This window comes from Macaca fascicularis, chromosome 15 (genome assembly GCF_037993035.2).
Source record: "Macaca fascicularis isolate 582-1 chromosome 15, T2T-MFA8v1.1".
Taxonomy (NCBI): domain Eukaryota; kingdom Metazoa; phylum Chordata; class Mammalia; order Primates; family Cercopithecidae; genus Macaca; species Macaca fascicularis.
The window spans coordinates 13,617,359-13,638,844 of record NC_088389.1 but is presented as its reverse complement, the minus strand read 5'-3'; the positions used below and the strand labels follow the sequence as shown (position 1 = coordinate 13,638,844).

The following is a 21,486-nucleotide window of genomic DNA, read 5'->3' as shown; positions in this document are numbered from 1 at the left end:
TTGTGAATTGTAGCTCCCATAATTCCCACATATTGTGGGAGGGTCCCAGTGGGAGGTAATTGAATCATAGGGGTGGTTTACCCCATACTGTTCACATGGTAGTGAATAAGTCTCATGAGATCGGATGGTTTATTTACTTATTTATCTATTTACTTATTTTTAAGACAGTGTTTCGCTCTGTCATCCAGGCTGAAGTGCAGTGGTGCCATCTTAGCTCACCGCAACCTCTGCCTCCCGGGTTCAAGTGATTCTCCTGCCTCAGCCTCTTGAGTAGATGGGATTACAGGCATTTGCCACCATGCCTGGCTAATTTTTGTATTTTTAATAGAGATGGGATTTCACCATGTTGGCCAGGTTGGTCTTGAACTCCCGACCTCAGGTGATCTGCCCACCTCAGCCTCCCAAAGTGTTGGGAATACAGGCGTGAGCCACGGCACCTGGCCAAGATCTCATGGTTTTATAAATGGGAGTTCCCCTGCACCAAGCTCTCTTTCCTTCCACCATGTAAGACGTACCTTTGCTTCTCCTTTGCCTTCCATCATGATTTTGAGGCTTCCCCAGCCATGTGGAACTGTGCATCCATTAAATTTATTTCCTTTATAAATCACCCAGTCTTGGGTATAGCTTTATTAGCAGTGTGAGAATGGACTAATACAGACCCTGTCTCCAAAAAAAAAAAAAAAAAAAAGCTAGGCATGGTGGTGTGTCCCAGCTACTTAGGAGGCTGAGGCAGGAGGATCGCTTAAGCCTAGGAGGTTGAGGTTGCAGCTGCAGTGAGCCATGATCATGCAACTGCACTCCACCCTGGGGACAGAACAAGACCCTGTCTCGAAAAAAAAAAAAAAGAAAGAGAGAGAGAGAGAAAGAGAGAGAGAAAGGAAGGAAGGGAGGGAGGGAGAAGAAATACCAGCTTTAATGGCCCTGTCCCCAACACAGTGACTGTCCGATTCTGATAACATTCTTCAAACACCTGGAGAACTTAAATAGAGAGTGTAAATTAAGGAGAGTCATTAAAGAAACTAAGATACTGTTTATGTATTTTAATTGTACTGCTCAAGCTTGCGAGCTTATAATACAATGAATGAAAGGGCTTGGAATTTTCTTGTGCTATCCATCCATTCGTACAGCACTTACTTATTGAGCTCCTGCTGTGTTCTGGATGCTGTACTTGGGTTCAAGGGTATGAATGAGAATGAGTCAATTGTGGTCTCTGTCCTTTGGAGACACTTTGCCTTGTGGGTCACTTTTGGCACTGCACAATCACAGCCCTTTCCTCAGGGTGCCTCAGCACCTGCCCCAGGGGTTGGATTGCAAAGTCAACACAGGAGAAATCTAGGTACAGAAAAAAGTTTAGCAATCTTTAAATTCCACATGAAGGTCAATGTTCATGTATTGTGGGATCTGGTCAGCAGCCCACAATGCAACGGCACTCTTTCTTTGTTCCCAGGTGGATCGGCAGGTCGAGAAATAATAGACACACACAAGATAGTGAAAGCTGGGTCCAGGGGGTCACTGCCTTCTGGTCCCGCAGTGCTGCCAATGCACTGGATATACCAGCATTTATTATTAAGTTTAGTGAGGATGGGGGTAGGTTAGTGAGGGATTTAGGGTCATTTGATTATGAGGTGAGATGGTCACATGGGGATGAAGTAATTCTTTAACATAACATCTATATGCAGAAGTCCAGTATACAGAGATAAGAATTTACAATATAGTGTGTGCATCAGTAATTTCTAACAGAGCCTTAAAACAGAAACACAGTCTTTCCATAACCTATGATTAGCAAGATATTAATCAGCAGTAACAGTTGCAGCAAAAGCTTGTTACAAACAATCCATAGAAACAGGACATGAAGCTAGACAACCGGTTAGACCAGAAGGGAATATGCCTTAACCTTAAAGAGGCCTAGAAGAGCTGTGGCAAGATGAGGGCGTTTATAGCCTTATCTTATCCATATGGACAGGCTCCCCTCATGCAACCGTTTATAGGCTCTCCACAAGGGTCGCATTTCATTCCCAGAGCTATGAACATCTGCTTTTCTGGGATAGGAATCTTGGTGATGTGAAACCTCCCTGACTGCACGTCCGTTCACAGGCTCTCTGCAGGGGAAACACATCACACACTGTTGGCTCATTCTGGCAGCCCGACCTGGCATTGTCTTTACACAATCCTGTATGTAATTTTGTATTTACAATAATCAGAAGCATTTCCTCTTTTATTCTGTAGCAGTAGTTTCAGGGGGTATCCCTACATTCATGGTTTTGTGTTTATTGCCTGAACATAAATAGTTATGTAAAACTCTACATCATAGGAGGGAAAAACAAAAGGATAGGCATGTCTCAGTGGGAATGCTTTTGGCTGCAAGTAATGGAGAATGCAATGCAGTTAGCTTAACAATGAAGGAAAATGCATCATTGCACATAGCAAGAAAGCCACATGGAGGGCAGCTCTGAAGCTGTTTTCTCTTTCCATGCTGTCCATGGGCTGTGTCCACATGGTTCCAAGATGACTGCACAGCTCCTCCCCTCCTATGCAGACATCACATCACTAAGTGGAAGAAGAGGGACTCCACTTTCTTCTTTCTTGTGTCTTTTTTTTTTTTTTTTTTTTAAATTTTCTAGATGCCTTCTAGTTTCATTTTTACATGGAGGCCTGTAAATCGTCTGCAATTAGTCTTTGTGTCTGGTGTGAGGCAGGGATCCAGGTTCATTGTTTTACCATACAGATATTCAACACCATTCATTGAAAAAGACTTTCCTTTCCTCCTTGGCACCTTCCTCAAAAATCAATTGGCAGGGCCAGACACAGTGGCCCATGCTTGTAATCACAGCACTTTGGGAGACTGAGGTGGGTGGATCACCTGAGGTCAGGAGTTTGAGACCAGCCTGGCCAACATGGTGAAACCCTGTCTCCACTAAAAATACAAAATTAGTTGGGCATGGTGGCAGGCACCTGTAATCCCAGCTACTCAGGAGGCTGAGGCAGGAGAATCACTTGACCCTGGAAGCAGAGGTTGCAGTGAGCTGCGATCATGCCACTGCACTCCAGCCTGGGCAACAGAGTGCATCTCAAAAAAAAAAAAAATCAATTGACTGTAGTATTTGATAGCACAACAGGGTGACTATAGTCAATGATAGCTGTATATTCAAAAATGACTAAAAGTATAATTGGATTGTTTGTAACACAAAAAATAAATGCTTGAAGCTTGAGGGGATGGATACTCCATTTTCCATGATGTGATTATTACATATTGCCTGCATGTATCAAAACATCTCATGTACCCCATAAATATATACACCTACTATGTACCCACAAAAAAAAAAGTCAATTGGTTATCTGTGTGTAGATCTATTTCTGGACTCTGTCCTGTGCTATTGACTTATTTGTCTTTCCTCTTGCCTTTGCCATGCTGTCTTAATTAGTGTTGCTTTAGAATAAGACTTCAAGACTTCCAGGCAGTAAAAGTCCTCTGATCTCGTTCTTCTGTGTCTCTTGGAGACACATGAGTACACAATCTTACATGGCCCATTGCCCAAAATTGCATCAAATGCCCATTCCCAGCCCAGTCACTGGCAAGGGGAATGGGATTACAGGGTGACCTAGTCCATCAGGGTTTCCTTTGGGGAGGGGAAGGGGTTACCCTTCCTTAGGTCGTGTGGAGGAAGAATAGTCACCTGAGACAGAAAGCCAGAGGGAAAGCCAGGCTTTCCAGGAAGAAGGTAGGGAAGAATTTAGGGTAGGAAGCCAACAGTGTCTGCCAAAATACACAAAACGGTTAAATGGAATTTTTAATTATGAGACAGAGAGAGAGAGACAAAGAGGACAGAAGAATAAACGGAGACAGTAAACTTCAACTCACTGTGGATATTCTTGCAAGCCACTGATGACAATGATAAAGGTGACAAAATGGCCATAAATGACAACAAGGCTTAGTTTACTGCCCCAACAGTGAGGAACGACCCCTGCCAATAAGGCGAGCTCCTTCTCCCCTGACTTAAGCATCAGGGGCTCAGTAGGGCATGAGCCCTGTCCAGGGGACACTGGGCTAGGCCTGGGTGGTGGGGAGCGAGTCTCAGAGCGCTTGGCCCTGGTTTAGCTTTTACTTGTTTGTTCTTGAAACGTGGGGATGGGCAACAGTTTCTGCATCTCTTGAACTGCCTAAATATTTCTTGGGATGGTCTCAAACCATTCCTTACGGTCCACGTGACTTGGAGGCTGGTCCATAGAAGGGCTGGATTCAGCAGTAAATCATCTAATGTTGGCTGCCTGGAGCACTCGGCGCAGGCTTGCAGATTCTAACTTCTTGGCTCCTGCAGCCCATCCTCGGTAGCTTCACCTTCCCAGTTGTTTGTGAGTTCCTCCAACTTCCTGCTAGCTTTGTTTTCCAGGCCCCTACTGAATTCTTTAATTTTTCCTAGAGGAGCAAAACAAGGATTTGAAACTTTTTAATTCTCAGGCTCTGGCAGGACAGAACCTCTGCTTCATTCCCAGGGTTATTTCTCTGCCTCCTCTTTTTGCCCAGGCCTTCTGGTGACATATGAGTAGGCTGTGACTTTCCAGCCTTTCAAAGGTGCTTAATGTCTGAAGCTTGAGTCTGAGTCCAGGGTGGGGAATTGCTCGAGAGGACTAAGAGTGTCTGAGGAAGACACCAAGCTCCTGGTTAGTTCTACAAGAAGTTCTGCTTGTTGGGATTCCTGAATAAATCATTGCCCCGTGTTTCTGGGGCAGCATGGAATGGTGGGGTGGGTCACAGGATTTGTGGGAAGGCACACGCCAACACACAGCCCACCCCAGACACAGGACTTCACCTCTCAGAGCCTCAGTTGTCTCATCTGTTCCATGAAGAGGAGATACTGACATTTGAGGTTGTTGAGGGAGTGCATGAGGAAGGGGTCAGTATGGGGTCTGGCCTTCCTTGAGGCTCTGGCCAATCCTCTCCACCCTTAGTATTTTTACTCTCTCAGAGGAACAGAGAAGATTCTCCAAGGATGAGGGCTGGGGTGAGACGAAGTGAGTGGGGGATGTTAGAATTGCAGATTTATTTATTTTTACTCTTTGAGATGGAGTCTCGCTTTGTCACCCAGGCTGGAGTACAGTGGTGCGATCTTGGCTCACTGCAACCTCTGTCTTCCAGGTTCAAGCATTTCTCCTGCCTTAGCCTCCCAAGAAGCTGGGATTATGGACACCTGCCACCATTTTTTGCATTTTTAGTAGAGACGGAGTTTCACCATGTTGGCCAGGCTGGTCTCGAACTCCTGACCTCAGGTCGTCCGCCCACATCAGCCTCCCAAAGTGCTGGGATTATAGGCGTGAGTCACCGCACCCAGCCTAGAATCACAGATTTAATGCGGCCAAGACTAGAAGGCATTTAGGGAGCAGGGAATAGGGAAGAGTAAGGAAGGGCTATTGGTAGGGAAGAGTCATTTTGCGTGCACTGGCTATGCATTCAGAGTCCAGGGTTTTGATGTGGCCCCTCTGCACATGGATCTTCAGTGCAGACACAGTGCACAGACCTGGGTTCATGAGCCAGGGCTGAACTCAGCAGGCTGAGCAATACCCATGCCTGTTTCCTTTAAGTGGATGGCCCACAGCATATGTTTGCTCTCTATAGCTGTCTACAACAAATGTGCTATGTTAGGAAACAACTCCACTGAGACCACTTCTTCTGGAAATAGAGGAAAAGTGTGGGGTTCCCAGGCAGCCTGCAGTCAAGGCAAGGTGGTGGGATGGAAATTGATTGATGAGGTGCAGTTGTGTTTTCTCTGGACCTGTTGCACTGCAGCCTTGCTCACTTTTGTTATGTGACCATGTTTACATTCTTGGGAAGTCCTGGGCACTCAGGGGATGGTGCTTGGGGCAGCACCTCCAGCCATCCTGGATGGGCACTGGGGTCAGGTCAGACATTAGTCTTTGATGGAGCTACGACAGACAGACGACAGGTGCCTGCTGAAGCCTCTCTTCCCTGGCAGTTGGGGGAAGCAGTGCCAAGATGAGCCTAGACTCCCCCTCGCATCCTTCCTCTGTCTCTGAGGGACCAGGGTAGTGGTTCCAGAGTGATAAGGCTGCAAGAAACATCAGAGGTTATCTTGTTAGCTCCCTTCCATCTCAAAATCATTTTATGAATGAAAAGACCAAGCTTCCAGGAGGGGAGGGCCTTGCTCCAGGTAGCCAGGCTATTTCAGGACCCAAATCCATGATTCCTTTTGCCCCTGGTGACCAACTCGGGGAGAGCCATCTTGCTTTTTTAGTTTGGGGCCAGCTCTGCCCTTACATCCTTGATGAGTAGATTTGTGGCTTCCTGGGATCTACAAGGTCCACCCTCTGAACTTCTATGCTGTGACCTCTCTGAAATGCACATCAAATCAGGTGGCTTCCTGGCCTGCATTCTTCAGTAGCTCCCCAGTGTCCTCAGAAAAACCCCAAGTGCATTTCCAAGATAACAGAGGTCCTTTGTGATCTGGTCTCTCTTCTCAGCTCCACATCCCCTGACTGGTTACGCAGGGCTACCTGTCGATGGGTGTTTCAGATCTTCCTGCCTTCGCACGTGCTCTTCCTGCTCCTCAAATACCCTTCCCTGCTTGTTCCTTAAGACTTCTCAGGCTCATTCTGTGGCCTTCTCTGACCTCTTAGGCTCAGCCACTCTTTCCTCTGAGCTCCCAGAGTGCTTGGTAATTCTTCTATTAGCACTTATCTCATTGACTTAGAATTATTTGTTTACATGTCTCTTCTCCCCAGGGTGGGAAGCATGTCTTCTCCATCTTCATCCCCCCCATCCCCCGCTGCTGCCCTCACTGCCTAGCAGAGTGCCTGACCGCAGCTTGGGCTCAGCAAATGTTTGTGGTGTGAATGACCGAAGGACCTTTGTCCCCAGATGTTCCCTGCACTGTGCCTGAAATGTCACCATTTGTGAGTCCTGCTTGGTTCCTGGCTCCTGTTGGCTTTTGCCTTCCCACAGCTGGGGCCTCTCTTCTCTCTCCAACAGCTGGCCCAGCCCTGCCCAGACTCTGGGGGTAATCACAGACTTAGCCCAGGGAGATTTAAAGAGCCAGCATTAAGAAGTGCAGGTGACTCAACTTCCTGTGAACTTGGTTGCAAGTTCCACTCCCTTGCTGGGTCTGGGCACCTGGCTGCACTATATTCCACGAGACTGGTAGCTCTGTAGGAGACCGTTTCCCTAGGACCCCAGCTCTGGGCTAGAATGGAGTCCCTGGGGATGTCTGCTGCCTCCCACCGTGGCCAACGCCCAGCTGCCAAGCTTCTCTGATGCCTGCTGGCCCATTCAGGTGGCAAACCTTCCTTGGGCACCTACCATGGCCAGGTGCAGGATCTCTGCCACAGAACTCACAGCCAGAGTGAAAGGGGCAGGTCCACAGACATGACGTGGGCCATATGGTGTGGTCAGAGCCAGGACAGGGCTCAGAGAAATGTGGGTTGCAGGGCAAGGGTTCAGAAGCAGCCTCAGAGGTGGGGTCTGAGCTGAGACCGAAGGGGGAAGGAGAAGCATAGGGTGGGGGGCTTCCTGGCTGAGGACTGCAGGGACGGGGCTCAAGAAAGCGCTTCCACCCCCCACCATCACTCACAGACCCAGAGCCCTCAGCCATGTCTCTGGGCGCATGGTGTTCTCGGAGGAGGGATTGAGGGGTTAGCTACCTTCTCGCACATGACTCAAAACCAGGCATATCCACAAAAGCTGCTGTTTATTTATTCAGCCAACATTAGTGACTCCCCACCATGTGCTTGGATCTGGGCTGGGAACTGGGGGCTCATCCAATGTAGACCAAGGCTTAGCCCTGCCCTCAAGTGGCTCGTAGGCCAGTGGGGAGAGAGGCCTAGAAACAGGTCCCGAGAGCACAGCCTGAGATAAGCAGCCATGCCTGAGCCCATCTGGATCTGCCATGGAACAGGAGGCTGAACCCAGCCCCAGGCAAAACCCAGTCCCAGACAGCACCTCAGGTGGGAGCCAGCAACCCCACATGCAGCCCATGGGGCCCGGGAGGTGGATGGGCAGGAGGGTAGCCCTCATCATCTGGAGTCACCAGGCGACCATGTGACAATGTCTTTTAACACAAGGGAGGCAGCAGAGCTCTGGGCCTTTGGAGTCTTTCTAGATCTGGCCTCTGATCTTGTCTTGATTGTTTGAGAACTGAGTGACCTGGGGCAAATGCCTTCACCTCTCTGAGCCTCAGTTTGCTGCTCTGTAAAATGGGTTTAGGGTTAGTATTTCATTCTAGGGTTGCAGCTAGTCTTCAAGCAAATAACTGAAAATGATTAGAACATGGTTAACAACAAGACTTCTTGTTGATTATAATAATAGTAGTGCTTGCAATAACCGGGAAGCACAGAGCCCACCCAGCAGAAGGAAAAGGCATGGCGGAGTTTGTGTGTGTGTTGGTGGGTGGGGGTGTAGGGGAGTGGTCGCAGCACTGGGTGGAGGGAGCTGCAGAAGCCAGGGTCCGCTTTGGCCAGGCAGGGATGGGGGAAGTTGGGGTTTGAGGGAGACTGGTGCCGTTGCGCCTCCCCTTCCCTGTCTCCCGCCCCCGCAGCGTGGCTCGCCATCGGCTGGAGGCGCAGGTGTCCACTGCATCCTGCGCGTCCCCATCCCTCGCTGCCCTGGCAGGGGCCCCAGCTCCCTTCTGCCTTCCGCCCCGCGTCCTCCCCTAACCTCGGATCTGGACGGGTGAACAGTGGGGCTGGGAAAGTTTGAGTCACGGTGGGGGGAGCGGAGGAGGCGGGCCCGTGACCCTGAAGGGGGTGGGCTCTAGGACCCGCTTCTGGCGCCCAGCAGGGGGACCCGCCGCGCGCCCCTATCCCTCGCGCACTGGCCGCGGCCCGACGGAGCAAGGCACTGCCTGCAGCCGCTGTGTGCACTGGGTCGGCCGGCTCGCTCCGACCTGTGCCTCCACCGCAGCACCCGCAGCCAGAGCCGCGCTCAGCATGATGCCCGGGGCGCCGCTCCTGCGGCTGCTGACCGTGGTCTCTGTGGCAGTGGCGGTGGCCGGAGTTCCCGGGACGGTAATGCCTCCCACCACGGGGGACGCCACCCTGGCCTTCGTTTTCGACGTCACTGGCTCCATGTGGGACGACCTGATGCAGGTGATAGACGGCGCCTCGCGCATTCTGGAACGCAGTCTGAGCCGCCGCAGCCAGGCCATTGCCAACTACGCGCTGGTGCCCTTCCACGACCCAGGTAGCGCCCCCGCGCCCCCGCCTACCGGGCGCCCCCTTTGCGGTGCGCTCACCTGCTCGACCCCCTCAGTTGGCCCCGAACGCACCTGGACGTCGTGGGCTGCGCCACACCTTGGCGGGCGCGCCTTCTCGGCATATCCGTGCTGCGGGGACCCCGGGCACCTGGGCAGTCCTTGCGGCTGTCCCTTTCCTCCCAACCCCTGGAGCATTCCCTCGCTCGAGGAACCTGCTCTCCCTGCTCTCCTGCGCCGTTGTGAGACTTCAGCAAGTGACCTCACCTTCCCGCGCCTTACCGGCCCCACCTATGAAATGGTGAGGACGGCCTCCCAGGCTTGCTGAGATGTTGAAATGAGGCAGTCCTCTCGAGGACTTGGGACTCCACGAGCCTTTGCAGGGTTTTTCCTTTGGCCAATTCTTAGAATTCGCTCCCAGCATAGGTTTGGAGACCGGAACAGCTCCCAGAGGCAGGCCTTGGGACGAAATGGGGTCCACTACGGACCCTGCAGTGGGGAGCGGACTCACCCTTGCCGGTCTTGCCCCCTCGCCTGTCTTCCCTAGGGAAAGAGCAGCGCCTCTCATGTGCTGGCCGTGGCCTCCACCTGCTGTATTCTCACAGCTGAGTCCCGCCCTAACTCTTTCCCTGCATGCTGCACCTCTGCTTCCCCTTTAACCCCCTTCCTTGCAGCTCAGTGTTAGGGGCGCCCTTTACAGGGTCCCTGGGCGCTCCACTGTAGAGAGTCCCAGGGAGAGCGGTTGCTGAGTGAGCAGCAGGTTCCCAGTCGAGGAGCAGGACTGCTTTCCACACTCCTTTTTTTTTCTTTTTTTTGCGACAAGGTCTGGCTCTGTCACCAGGCTGGAGTGCAGTGCCGTAATCACGGCTCCCTGCAGCCTCAAACTCCTGGGCTCAGGCGATCCTCCCACTTCAGCCTCCCAAGTAGCTGGGACTACAAGCATACACCACCATGCCTGGCTGATTTTTAAAATGTTTTGTAGACATGGAGTCTCTCTGTATTGCCCAGGCTAGTCTCAAACTCCAGGCCTCAGTGATCCTCCCACTTAGGCCTCCCAAAGTGTTGGGATTACAGGTATGAGCCACTGCACCCAGCCTCCCCAGCATTTTTTAATGGGAAATTTGAAACTTACAGTAACATGGGGAGAAACGTACATGGAACCGTCTACGCCCACCACTGAGGGCCTCTGAGTCATATTTTGCTTTATCATATCTATCATTCACCCCTCTGTCAAGGATAACTTTATAAAGCAAACACACACACACACACACACACACACACACACACACACACACACACACACAGATTCCTTGCAAAATTGTACAGCAGAGTGTTCTTGTACTGAGGAAATAGACAGTGGCCATTGGCTGCATGAGCTAGCAAGTCCTTTCAGAAGGATTTGCATTTATGAATCTCAATGCCATCACAGGTTCTTAAAAAACGGACGAAACGGTGAGAAGACATAGTTCTCTACGTAGGCTTCAGGCTGAGTTTGTGGTCTAGGGGCTTGGAGGCCCCTCTGCTTCCAGAAGTTCTGGGCACCACTGGGTTCTGCAGCTCAAAGCTCGGAAGCCAGGACTCTAAACAAAGATTTCTAGGAACATCAGATGGACAGCTTCCACCTTGGAGTCAGGGGGCAACCAAGCTGGGGGGCTGTGAGGAGGTGGGCTGTGAATTGTTCCGGCACTTGAACTGGAACACAGGTCACCATCTGTCTCCCCAACTCTCTCACCCACTTTCTGAATTGTTCTGGGGCTTCCGAAGACATCACACTGAAGGAGCTTAGAGATCGTCGAATCTACCCCTTTATCTTACAGTTGGAGACACTGAGGCTCAGGACACTGATGAGACTTCCCCAAGGCCCACCTGCCAGGGTGGCATCATTCCTGAATCATAACCCACATTTGTCTCTGAAATATGTGGCTCCAGTGGCCCGGCAGGATAGCAGCCGTTCGGAGCCACATGTCATGTCCTGAAGCCCAGGCCAGGGTTCCTGAGGCTGTCCTCACCGCCCCATCTGTGGCCACGAGCCTCAGGAAGCCCCCCGCCCACCCCTGCCCTTCCCTCTCCTCTCTGGACACTGAGCTGGCATGCAGTTCTCCAGCCTTCACCAGGCTCAGCGCCCTTACTCCATCCTCTATGAAACGAAAAACCAGTACTCTATCCTGGTTCCCCAAATTAGCTTCCCAGTGACACCCCCAGGTTCAGACATCAGGGAGACTTCAACATCATGAAACCCTTGACCTGTGTAGAGCCCAGGGAGGCCCACAGGGGGGCCTGTGTGAAGGGGCCAGGGTCCATTCCTCGGGCTGGTAGTCCTCTGGGACAGGCCAGGTGGGGAATAGAAAGTGACATGTGGTAGCTCAGGTGCCAACTCCTGGCCATGGACCAGTAAGCAAGGAAGGGGACTAAGGAAAGACCCCCCTGAGGAGGCAGCCTGTGAGTAGGGCTTGAAGAGCATCAGTGAATGTTTACTGGGTTTTGGCTGTTTGCCTGGCAGATGCCAGGTGCTGGGGACACAGCAGGAACAGAGGATTCCCTGGGGCGTGTGGAACTGGCTGGGTAAGGACTGGGGGATGGACAGGAGGGCTGATGTAGAGGGACAGGTGTGTGGGGGAGCTGGGTGTGCATGGGAGGAGTGGAGCGGGAAAGTGAGGAGGGGCAAGATTGGACGCAGCCATGACTGCAGGGCTGATTGATGCCTTGGCGGACTTGAATTTCCTTTTCTTTCAATGGGCTGTGAACAGCCACCGAGGGCTTCTGAGCGTTTGGAGCTGTGATTTAGGCCTGGCTGTGCCTTTTGAATCAGCAAATAGAATCCCCTTTGGTGGAAGAGGAGCTTGAGAAATAGGGGTTGTAGCTGTTTGTTCCAGCTCCCAGAGCTGCACACTGGGAGGTTTTTTTTTGTTTTTGTTTTTGTTTTGAGGCGGAGTCTCGCTCTGCTGCCCAGGCTGGGGTGCAGTGGCCGGATCTCAGCTCACTGCAAGCTCCACCTCCCGGGTTCACGCCATTCTCCTGCCTCAGCCTCCCATGTAGCTGGGACTACAGGCGCCCGCCACCGCGCCCGGCTAAGTTTTGTATTTTTAGTAGAGACGGGGTTTCACCCTGTTAATCAGGATGGTCTCGATCTCCTGACCTCATGATCCGCCCATCTCGGCCTCCCAAAGTGCTGGGATTACAGGCTTGAGCCACCGTGCCCGGCCCTGGGAGGGTTTTCTTAAAGGAAACCCCTCTCCTAAACCCCAAGAGGCAGGTGCAGGGCAAAGAGCAGTAGTTCTGGACTGTTCGTGCTTGGAGACAAACTAAGATCCGTGCTTCAGAAATTTTACAGTTTCTAAATTAAAAAGTTGTATGTTCCCAGAGTAGGAAAGTTAGAAGTTTGCTAATCGTTTCAAAAGAACCCTGGTTCCTTTTTTTGTTTTTGGAAAATAGTAGTAGAAACCAAGATCTGGTGCTAAAATTTAGATTGTTTTCAGTTTTTCTATATTAAAATGTTACTAAAAAACTCTTGTTAAAATCTTTGTCTGCATCTTTGATTGGTTTTTATGTAGGCTTCAGTTCCTCGAAGTGGAATTCCTAGCCATTTTTAACACAGCGAGTCGGGGGACGACTCGTCAAGTAGTTTTCCAGAATGTTTCAGGAGAGTGAACTTCCACCAGAACCATTTCAGGGGGCTGTTTCAGCGCAGTCACCCCCAACACTGGAAATTAACATAAAAATATTTCTTTTCTAATTAAAAAATGGAAAATGATACCCTCTTGTTTCAATTGCTAGTGAGGTTCAATGTCTTTCAAGCGTTCACTAGATAATTTTGGTGTGAATTTCTTGTTTTGTAAACTGTCAGTTTCTTTGCAAATTTTTTCACTGGGAGTTTTAGTGGTTTTATTTTTAGTTGGGATGAGGACTTTGTGTTGATGATGTTATTTTGTTTTGTTTTCTTTTCTGAGATGGAGTCTCGCTCTGTTGCCCAGGCTGGAGTGCAGTGGCGTGATCTCCACTCACTGCAACCTCTACCTCCCAGGTTCAAGCGATTCTCCTGCCTCAGCCTCCTGAGTAGCTGGGACTACAGATGCATTCCACCACGTCCGGCTAATTTTTGTAGTTTTAGTAGAGACGGGGTTTCACCATGTTGGCAAGGCTGGTCTTAAACTCCTGACTTCAAGTGATCCACCCATCTCAGCCTCCCAAAGTGCTGGGATTACAGGCATGAGCTACCACGCCTGGCCTTAACGGTTTTTTTTTTTTTTTTAAGTGTGCTTAGTGTTTTTCCTGGTTGCTTGTCTTTTAGTATTTGTAATTCTTGGTGTTTTAAAGTTTTAAATGTTTGTATAGAGAAATCTATTGTTTTTCTTTTTTTTCTTTGTGATTTCTTCACTTAGGTGCTTATAAAGGTTTTTTGTTTTGTTTTGTTTTTTCCTGTCACACAACCAATTAGGTAGATTTTCTAGGGTTTATGCATGTGTGTGTTTTGTTTTATTTTCCTCTCTTCACATTTAATTCTTTAACTTGAAATTTTAAAAATTGGTAGGCTGAGCTCAGTGGCTCACACTTGTAATTCCAGTACTTTGGGAGGCTGAGGTGTGAGGATTGCTTGAGCCCAGGAGTTCAAGGTTGCAGGGAGCTATGACTGTGCCACTGCCCTCCAGCCTGGGCAATAGAGCAAGACCTTGTCTCAAAAAGAAAATAACAACAACAAAAATAAAAACAGAAAATCTCAATAAAGTGTGGACTTGGGTTAATAATTATGTATCAATATTTATTAGTTGTGATAAATGTAGCATAGTAATGTAAGGTGTTAATAACATCAGCCTCCCGGGTAGCTGGGACTACAGGTGCACACCACCACACCTGGCTAATTTTTTGTAGAGATGGGATCTTGCTGTGTTGCCTAGGCCGGTGTCAAACTCCTGGCTTCAAGTAGTCTTCCTGCCTCTGCCTCCCAAAGCAGGGAAATTACATACATGAACCACAGCCCCCGGCCTTCCTCAGTTTTTCTTTTTTTTTTTTTTTTGAGACAGAGTCTCGCTCTATTGCCCAGGCTGGAGTGCAGTGGCCGGATCTCAGCTCACTGCAAGCTCTGGCTCCCGGGTTTATGCCATTCTCCTGCCTCAGCCTCCCGAGTAGCTGGGACTATAGGCACCCACCACCTCGCCTGGCTGGTTTTTTGTGTTTTTCAGTAGAGATGGCGTTTCACCGCGTTAGCCAGGATGGTCTCGATCTCCTGACCTCGTGATCCGCCCGTCTTGGCCTCCCAAAGTGCTGGGATTACAGGCTTGAGCCACTGCGCCTGGCCCCTCAGTTTTTCTTTAATGCCCTTTTTCTGCTCCAAGATCCCATCCAAGATACACTAATTGTCGTGTCTTCTTCGGCTCCTCAGGTTGTGAGTTTCTCAGGCTTACTTTCGTTTTGGTGAAACTGACAGTTTTGAGGAATACTGATCAGCTATTTTCCCTCAATCATTATTTGTCTGATGTTTTTCTCAAGCTAGACTGGGTCATGTTTCGGGAGGAAGACCCAGCGTGAAAATACCATTGTCATCATCTCATATCAAGAGCACACGTTATCACGGTGATGGAACTCTGTTGATGTTAAGCTTGATTGCCTGACTCGGGTAGTAGTCTGCAGCTTTCTCCACAATGGAGTTACTATTTTCCCCTCTCTCTTTCCATACTGTGCTCTCTGGAAGAGAGTCAGTCACTGTGTGCAGCCCACATTTAAAAACGGGGGAGCTACGATCCACGTCCTTGGCGGGGGAGTATCTATCTACATGGATTATTTGGCATTATTCTGCATGAGAATTGTCTCTTCTGCTCCATTTATTAGTTAATTTAATCACTTATCTACATCAGCATAGAATCATGGCTAGCTATTTTATACTTTGTGTTATGATTCTAAACCACTTTATGTTGCTCCTCAAATGTTTCTGGCTGTGGTCGTCGGGAGCTCGTTCAGTTGGTTTCTGTGTCCCTTGGACACCCCTCACGTTGTGTACATGTTTCTTTTCTTTTTTTTTTTTCCACATTCCTACTTTCTGGCACTGGTTGAGGCTCCAGGCTCATCTTATGTATTTCCTGCCTCAGTCCTTGAATTCACTGTTTCTCCAAGGATCCCTGATTCCTGTGACTGGAAACCAGGATATCTGTGCTAAGTGTGTTTGTTGGTGCTGAGGTGCCATTACTTCTAAAACCTCCCTTAACTCACAGGGTAAGGAGATGTATGTTGTATACATACCTGTCTATGTACTTGTATCTATAAATAGTTTTCTATGTAATCATCTGTGTCTATATTAAGCTAAACATGAGTTCATGCTGAAAGCTTCAACTCTAATTCGTGTTTGTTATTGGATTAGATATATTAGGTATATGGATAGTCAAACCTCTTCCCGTGCCTTATCTGTAACCTCCACATCTAACAGTGACAAACCTGCCTCCTGCCGTCCACCATCCCTTTACTTTACTGTTTAGTTCCAGTATACATTTATAGTGCTTTCAGAATTGTTGAGGAGGACCCCCATGGGAAACAGCTTTATTAACTAGAATACAGTTTTTTTGCTTTTAGTCTTACAGATTCCATTCATTTCCAAAATTACTTAGGCCAACACCTTCTTCAGCTCCTTCTTTTTTAAAAAAAATTATTTTTATTTTATTTTTTTATTTTTTGAGATAGAGTCTCACCCTATCTCCCAGGCTGGAGGACAGTGGCTCAATCTTGGCTCACTGCAAATTCCACCTCCTGGGTTTAAGGAATTCTCCTGCCTCAGCCTCCCGAGTAGCTGGGATTACAGGCGTGCACCACCATGCCTAACTAATTTTTGTATTTTTAGCAGAGACGGGGTTTCACCATGTTGGCCAGGCTGGTCTTGAACTCCTGACCTCAAATGATCCTCCTGCCCCGGCCTCCCAAAGTCTTGGGATTACAGGCTTGAGTCACCATACCTGGCCTCTTCTTCTTCTTCTTTTAAACTTCGAGACAGCATCTCATTCTGTTGCCCAGGCTGGATGACTCACTGCAGCCTCAACATCCCCAAGCTCAGGGGATCCTCCCATTTCACCCCCAGAGTAGCTGGGACCGCAGGCACATACCACCACGCCTGGCTAATTTCTGTGTGTGTACATAGATTTGGTAGAGGGTCTTGCCATGTTGCCCAGGTTAGTCTTGAACTCCTGGGCTCAAGTGGTCCACCCATCTTGTAGCCTCCCAAAGTGCTGGGATTACAGGCCTGAACCACCGTGCCCGGCCAAGCATCTTCTTTTTATTCATATTCTTCATTTGAAAAACCTTCTTGAGAATTTTTTTTTTTTTTTTTTTGAGATGGAGTCTCGCTCTGTTGCCCAGGCTGGAGTGCAGGGGCCGGATCTCAGCTCACTGCAAGCTCCGCCTCCCAGGTTTACACCATTCTCCTGCCTCAGCCTCCCGAGTAGCTGGGACTACAGGCGCCCGCCACCTTGCCCGGCTAGTTTTTTGTATTTTTAGTAGAGACGGGGTTTCACCGTGTTAGCCAGGATGGTCTCCATCTCCTGACCTCGTGATCCGCCCATCTCGGCCTCCCAAAGTGCTGGGATTACAGGCTTGAGCCACCGCACCCGGCCAAGAATTTTATCTTTTAGATGACATATAGAAAAACTTGTCACTTCCAAAAATTTTTTCTACTCTGATTTTTCTTGGAATTGTGTTAAGTCTTGATTTTGGGGAAGAGTTATCATTTTCAAAAAACTCCATCGTTCTCATCCGTCAGACGTGCCTCTTATTCTGTTCATATTTATTTCTTTTAGTAAAGATTCATAGTTTTGGTTTTTTTCATAAAGATTCAGGGTTTTTTTTTTTCTCACAGGTTCCACCCATTTTTTTAAAGATTATTTTAAGATAGTTTGGGTTTTGTCACTATTTTGCCCAGGATTTTTTTTCCATTACATTTTTTACAAATGAGTATTGCTTATTGCTAGTATGTTGGAAAGGAATTCATTTCATATATTAATTTTCTTTCCAGCTTCTTTTACTAAAGTTTTTTTTAACTAGTTCTAATTTTTTGTTAATGTCTTCAGTTTTCTAGGTTGAGAGTCACAGCTTGTCCAAATTATAATAATGTCACTTCTTTTCCAATCAAATGTTTCACATACTTTAAGTGTTTTGTATTATTTATCAGTGAAAATTGTCAGAACAATACCAAATAATGGTGATGGCTGCAGTTATCTTGTCTTTCTTTTTTTTTTTTTTTTTAGACTGAGTCTCGCTCTCTTGCCCAGGCTGGAGTGCAGTGGTGCAATCTCAGCCCGCTGCAACTTGCGTCCCCCAGGCTCAAGCAATTCTCTCGCCTCAGCCTCCCGAGTAGCTGGGATTACAGGCATGCGCCACCATGCCCAGCTAATTTGCATATTTTTGGTAGAGACAGGGTTTCACCATGTTGGCCAGGCTGGTCCCAAACTCCTGACCTCAGGTGATTTGCCTGCCTCGGCCTTCCAAAGTGCTGGGATTACAGGTGTGCGCCACCGCCCCGGCCATCTTGTCTTGCTTTTGATTGTGCACCACTCATCGTATGATGTTGATTCTCAGTTTGAGTTTTTGTTGCTACGTGAACGAAGATGCTTTCATTCCTAATTTTACTAAAAGAAAATAAACTCAAAAAACAAGAAAAAGCAAAAACAAAACAAAAAATCCAAACAAGGATGGGTGTTGAATTTTAGCAAGTGATTTTCTGCTTTGTTGCAATGTTTATAAGAACCTTCTCCTGTTGATGTATTAATGTGATGTATTAATTTTTTTTTTTTTTTTTTGAGAGATGGAGTCTCACTCTGTCACCCAGGCTGGAGTGCAATGGTGTGATCTTGACTCACTGCAGCTTCCGTCTCCTGGGTTCAAGCGATTCTCCTGTCTCAGCTTCCCAAAGTTGGGACTACAGATGTGCATTACCACGCCCAGCTAATTTTTTTTTTTGAGACGGAGTCTCGCTCAGTCTCCCAGGCTGGAGTGCAGTGGTGCGATCTCAGCTCACTACAAGCTCCGCCTCCCAGGTTCACGCCATTCTTCTGCCTCAGCCTCCCGGGTAGCTGGGACTACAGGTGTCCACCACCTCACCTGGCCAGTTTTTTTGTATTTTTAGTAGACACGGGATTTCACCATGTTAGCCAGGATGGTCTCGATCTCCTGACCTCATGATCCGCCCGCCTCGGCCTCCCAAAGTGCTGGGATTCCATCGTGAGCCGCCGCGCCCGGCCGTCATTGTTTTCGTTAGTTTGCTAGGTGGGAGATGGTGTCCTGTCTTCATCTGAATTTGTCGATTGTTGGTGACCTTCCAATCTTCTGGAGTTTCTCCCTGGGTGTCTCTGGGGCTCCTGGGGCTCCATCATCCTTCCCAAGGGAAGAGGTGGTTTTCGCTGGTCAGTGGTGAGGATGCAGGCGGGCAGAGCGCAGATGTATTTGGGCCACACACTTGCCTGGGAGCTGGAATGGCTGGAACTCTGGCTGCATGTTCTGGGTTGTGTGTGTGTACATGTGATTTTTACTGTCACCCTGAATGACATTGCTATTTTTATTTTTTGAATTTATTTTTGAGATGGAGTCTTGCTCTGTCACCTAGGCTGGAGGGCAGTGGCAACATCTTGTCTCAGTGCAACCTCCACTTCCTGGGTTCAAGTGATTCTCCTGCCTCAGCCTCCTGAGTAGCTGGGATTACAGGTGCCTGCCACCATGCCTGGCTAATTTTTGTATTTTTAGTAGAGGTGGGGTTTCACCATGTTGGACAGGCTGGTCACGAACTCCTGACCTCCAGTGATCCCCCTGCCTCACCCTCCCAAAGTGCTGGGATTACAGGCGTGAGCCACCACGCCCAGCCGTAACGTTGCTATTAACCAGCCTCGCCTCATGAAATAGAAACAATCAGTCCTTCTTCTGAGGGGAAAATTCACTCTCTTAACCTGGCCCTGGACACGTCCCTCCTTGGAGGCCTGGAGGTCTGAGCGGCCTGTGAGCTGTGAGCTGGACTAGGCACGTCCCTGTCATTCCGAGGGTGCCTGACAGTCAGCCAGGAGTGGCCTGGCTGGGATAGATAACACCTCATCAAAGGGCTTTCCAGGCGAGGATCTGTGCAGGGGAGGGGTGCTAGAGAGAGATGGCCCAGGGTGCCTGCAGGAGGAGTACAAGAAGGGTGAGGAAGCCACGGGTCTGAGGGCAGGAGGTCCCTGGAGGGGCAGGGGTGGGTGGGTGGGTGTGTCAGGTCAGCCTGTACAGCCTGAGCTGGTCTGGTTCCCAGGGATCCCCCATGTACCCATTAATCACTTACTCCATCTTCAATTCTCAAGGGGTCCCTGGGGGCCAGGCAGGGTGCTGGCTTGCCTTGGTACCTGCAGTCCAGCCAGAAAGGCCCATGGTGCATAGCCAAGTCCCTAGGCGTCTCATCACAGCTGTGGCTGCCCGCAATGACATTCCTGAGGGAGTGACATTGAGCTGAGGTGGAGAGAAGCTGGATAGGTAGGGGAGGATCAGAGCAGGACTGAGAACAGCACTCCAGGCAGAGGGGACAACAGGAACAATGGCTGTGAGGTTGGCAGGAATATCTCCTTGATTGAACATTAGCAGGTGGAGCTGACAGGGACACTCAGGGCGGAGCTGGGTTCCATCTCCGGGTGTTCAGGGAGAGGCCCTGGGATGGAGGTCCCGAGGAGAGTTGCTTTCTGGTCTCCTGGACACTGAAGAGGAGGCAGATAAAGATTCTGGAGCCATTTTGGCCCTTTGAACAGAACCACCCACCCAGTTGGCTCTGCCATCGTGTCTGTCCCTTGAAGGTGTCTTCAAGGGAATCACCTTTGCCCAGACTGGCTCAGGGGCTATCAGAATTCTAGCAGGCTTGACATCACTTTCTCCAACCCCTGCCCTTTAGAGATGGGATAGCTGAGCCCTGGGGAGGGGAGGCAGTTTGACGATGGTGGTGGCTGAGTGCGGGACCTGCCTGCGGTCACTGCAGCTGAAGGACGGGGATATGTGGATCCAGGGCTGGCTCCAAAATTCCAGCCCCACTTGGAGAGAGAAGCAGGGGCAAGGCAGGCCCCAGGAAGAGGCCTCAGCCTGAGATATTTCTGAGACTGGGTTCTGAGTGCCTGACTGCAGCCTTGACTGTGTCCACTGGGACACATGAAGCTGGGCGAGGGGGTGGGGCACCCCGTGGGTGAGGGGTTGGGCTGTTCCACCCATGCGTGCTCCTCACATGTCTGAGACAGTTCATGGGGCTGGCCCCACACCCTCCTCTTGCCCAGTGGAAAAAACCCGGCCTGTGGAGTGGTGGTTCCAGGCCAGGCTTCTGGGGCTCATATGCTGGAAGGCGGCGTGAGTGGAGCCAAGGTCACGGGTTTAATCATCCCTGCAGCCGGCAGGCCTGCTCAGAGGGACTGCACGCCACATCTGTCCAGCTGTTTGGCAAGTGCCCACCCTCAGTCATGAACCTCCGTCCCTCTGCAGGCACAAGACAAGGGTCTGGGGAATGAGTTCTGAGTGTCTGCAGCCTCATGGGTGGTTGACAGCTTGCACTGGAATCAGACTGACCTAGATGGACTCTCATTTCTACTGCTTCCTAGTTGTAATTCCTTGGGCAGCTCACTTTACCTCCCTGAGCGTCCATTTTCTCATCTACAAAATGGGGATAATAAATAGTAGACCTCATAGGTGTTGTAAGACTTTTATGAGCAAATGCATGTCAAATGCTTAGAACAAAACTTGGTGCTTAGTAAACATCAAAACAATGGTAACATCACCATCACCACCATCATCATCATCACCATCGTCATCATCACCACCACCACCATCATCACTGTTTTTGGTGGCAGTATAGTCAGTGGCAAAGGGAACAGGCATTGGAATGAAACATTTGTGGATCTGGACATTGTACAACGTTGAAAAGCGTTCTTCCAAAATTCATGTCCTTCCTGGGACTGCAGAATGAGACCCTATTTTCCTTTCTTTTCTTTTCTTTTCTTTTTTTTTTTCTTTTTTGAAAAGAAAGCTCTTGTTGCCCAGGCTGGAGTGCAATGGCGCAATCTCAGCTCACCTCAACCTCTACCTCCCGGGTTCAAGCGATTCTCCTGACTCAGCCTCCCGAGTAGCTGGGATTACAGGCATGCACCACCACGCCCGGCTAATTTTGTATTTTAGTAGAGACGGGGTTTCTCCATGTTGGTCAGGCTGGTCTCAAACTCCCAACCTCAGGTGATCCACCTGCCTCAGCCTCCCAAAGTGCTGGGATTACAGGTGTGAGCCACCTCACCCGGACTGAGACCCTATTTTCTTTTTCTTTTCTTTTTTT

The 21,486-nt window shown here is 49.4% G+C and overlaps 1 protein-coding gene across 6 annotated transcripts in view; it reads left to right on the top strand.

The window, feature by feature from the left end:
* Positions 1 to 8,815: 8,815 nt before the first annotated feature.
* The window catches only part of HMCN2 (hemicentin 2), a 178,851-nt gene continuing 166,180 nt past the window's right edge, over positions 8,816 to 21,486 (top strand). For all 6 annotated transcript variants that reach the window (XR_012424259.1, XR_012424260.1, XM_065529996.1 and 3 more), the window contains exon 1: positions 8,816 to 9,187. Coding sequence is in view for 4 of the 6 variants with exons in the window: in XM_065529996.1 (XP_065386068.1) it covers positions 8,935 to 9,187 (253 nt within the window). In the remaining 2 variants the exon portion in view is untranslated. The remainder of the gene's footprint in view (positions 9,188 to 21,486) is intronic.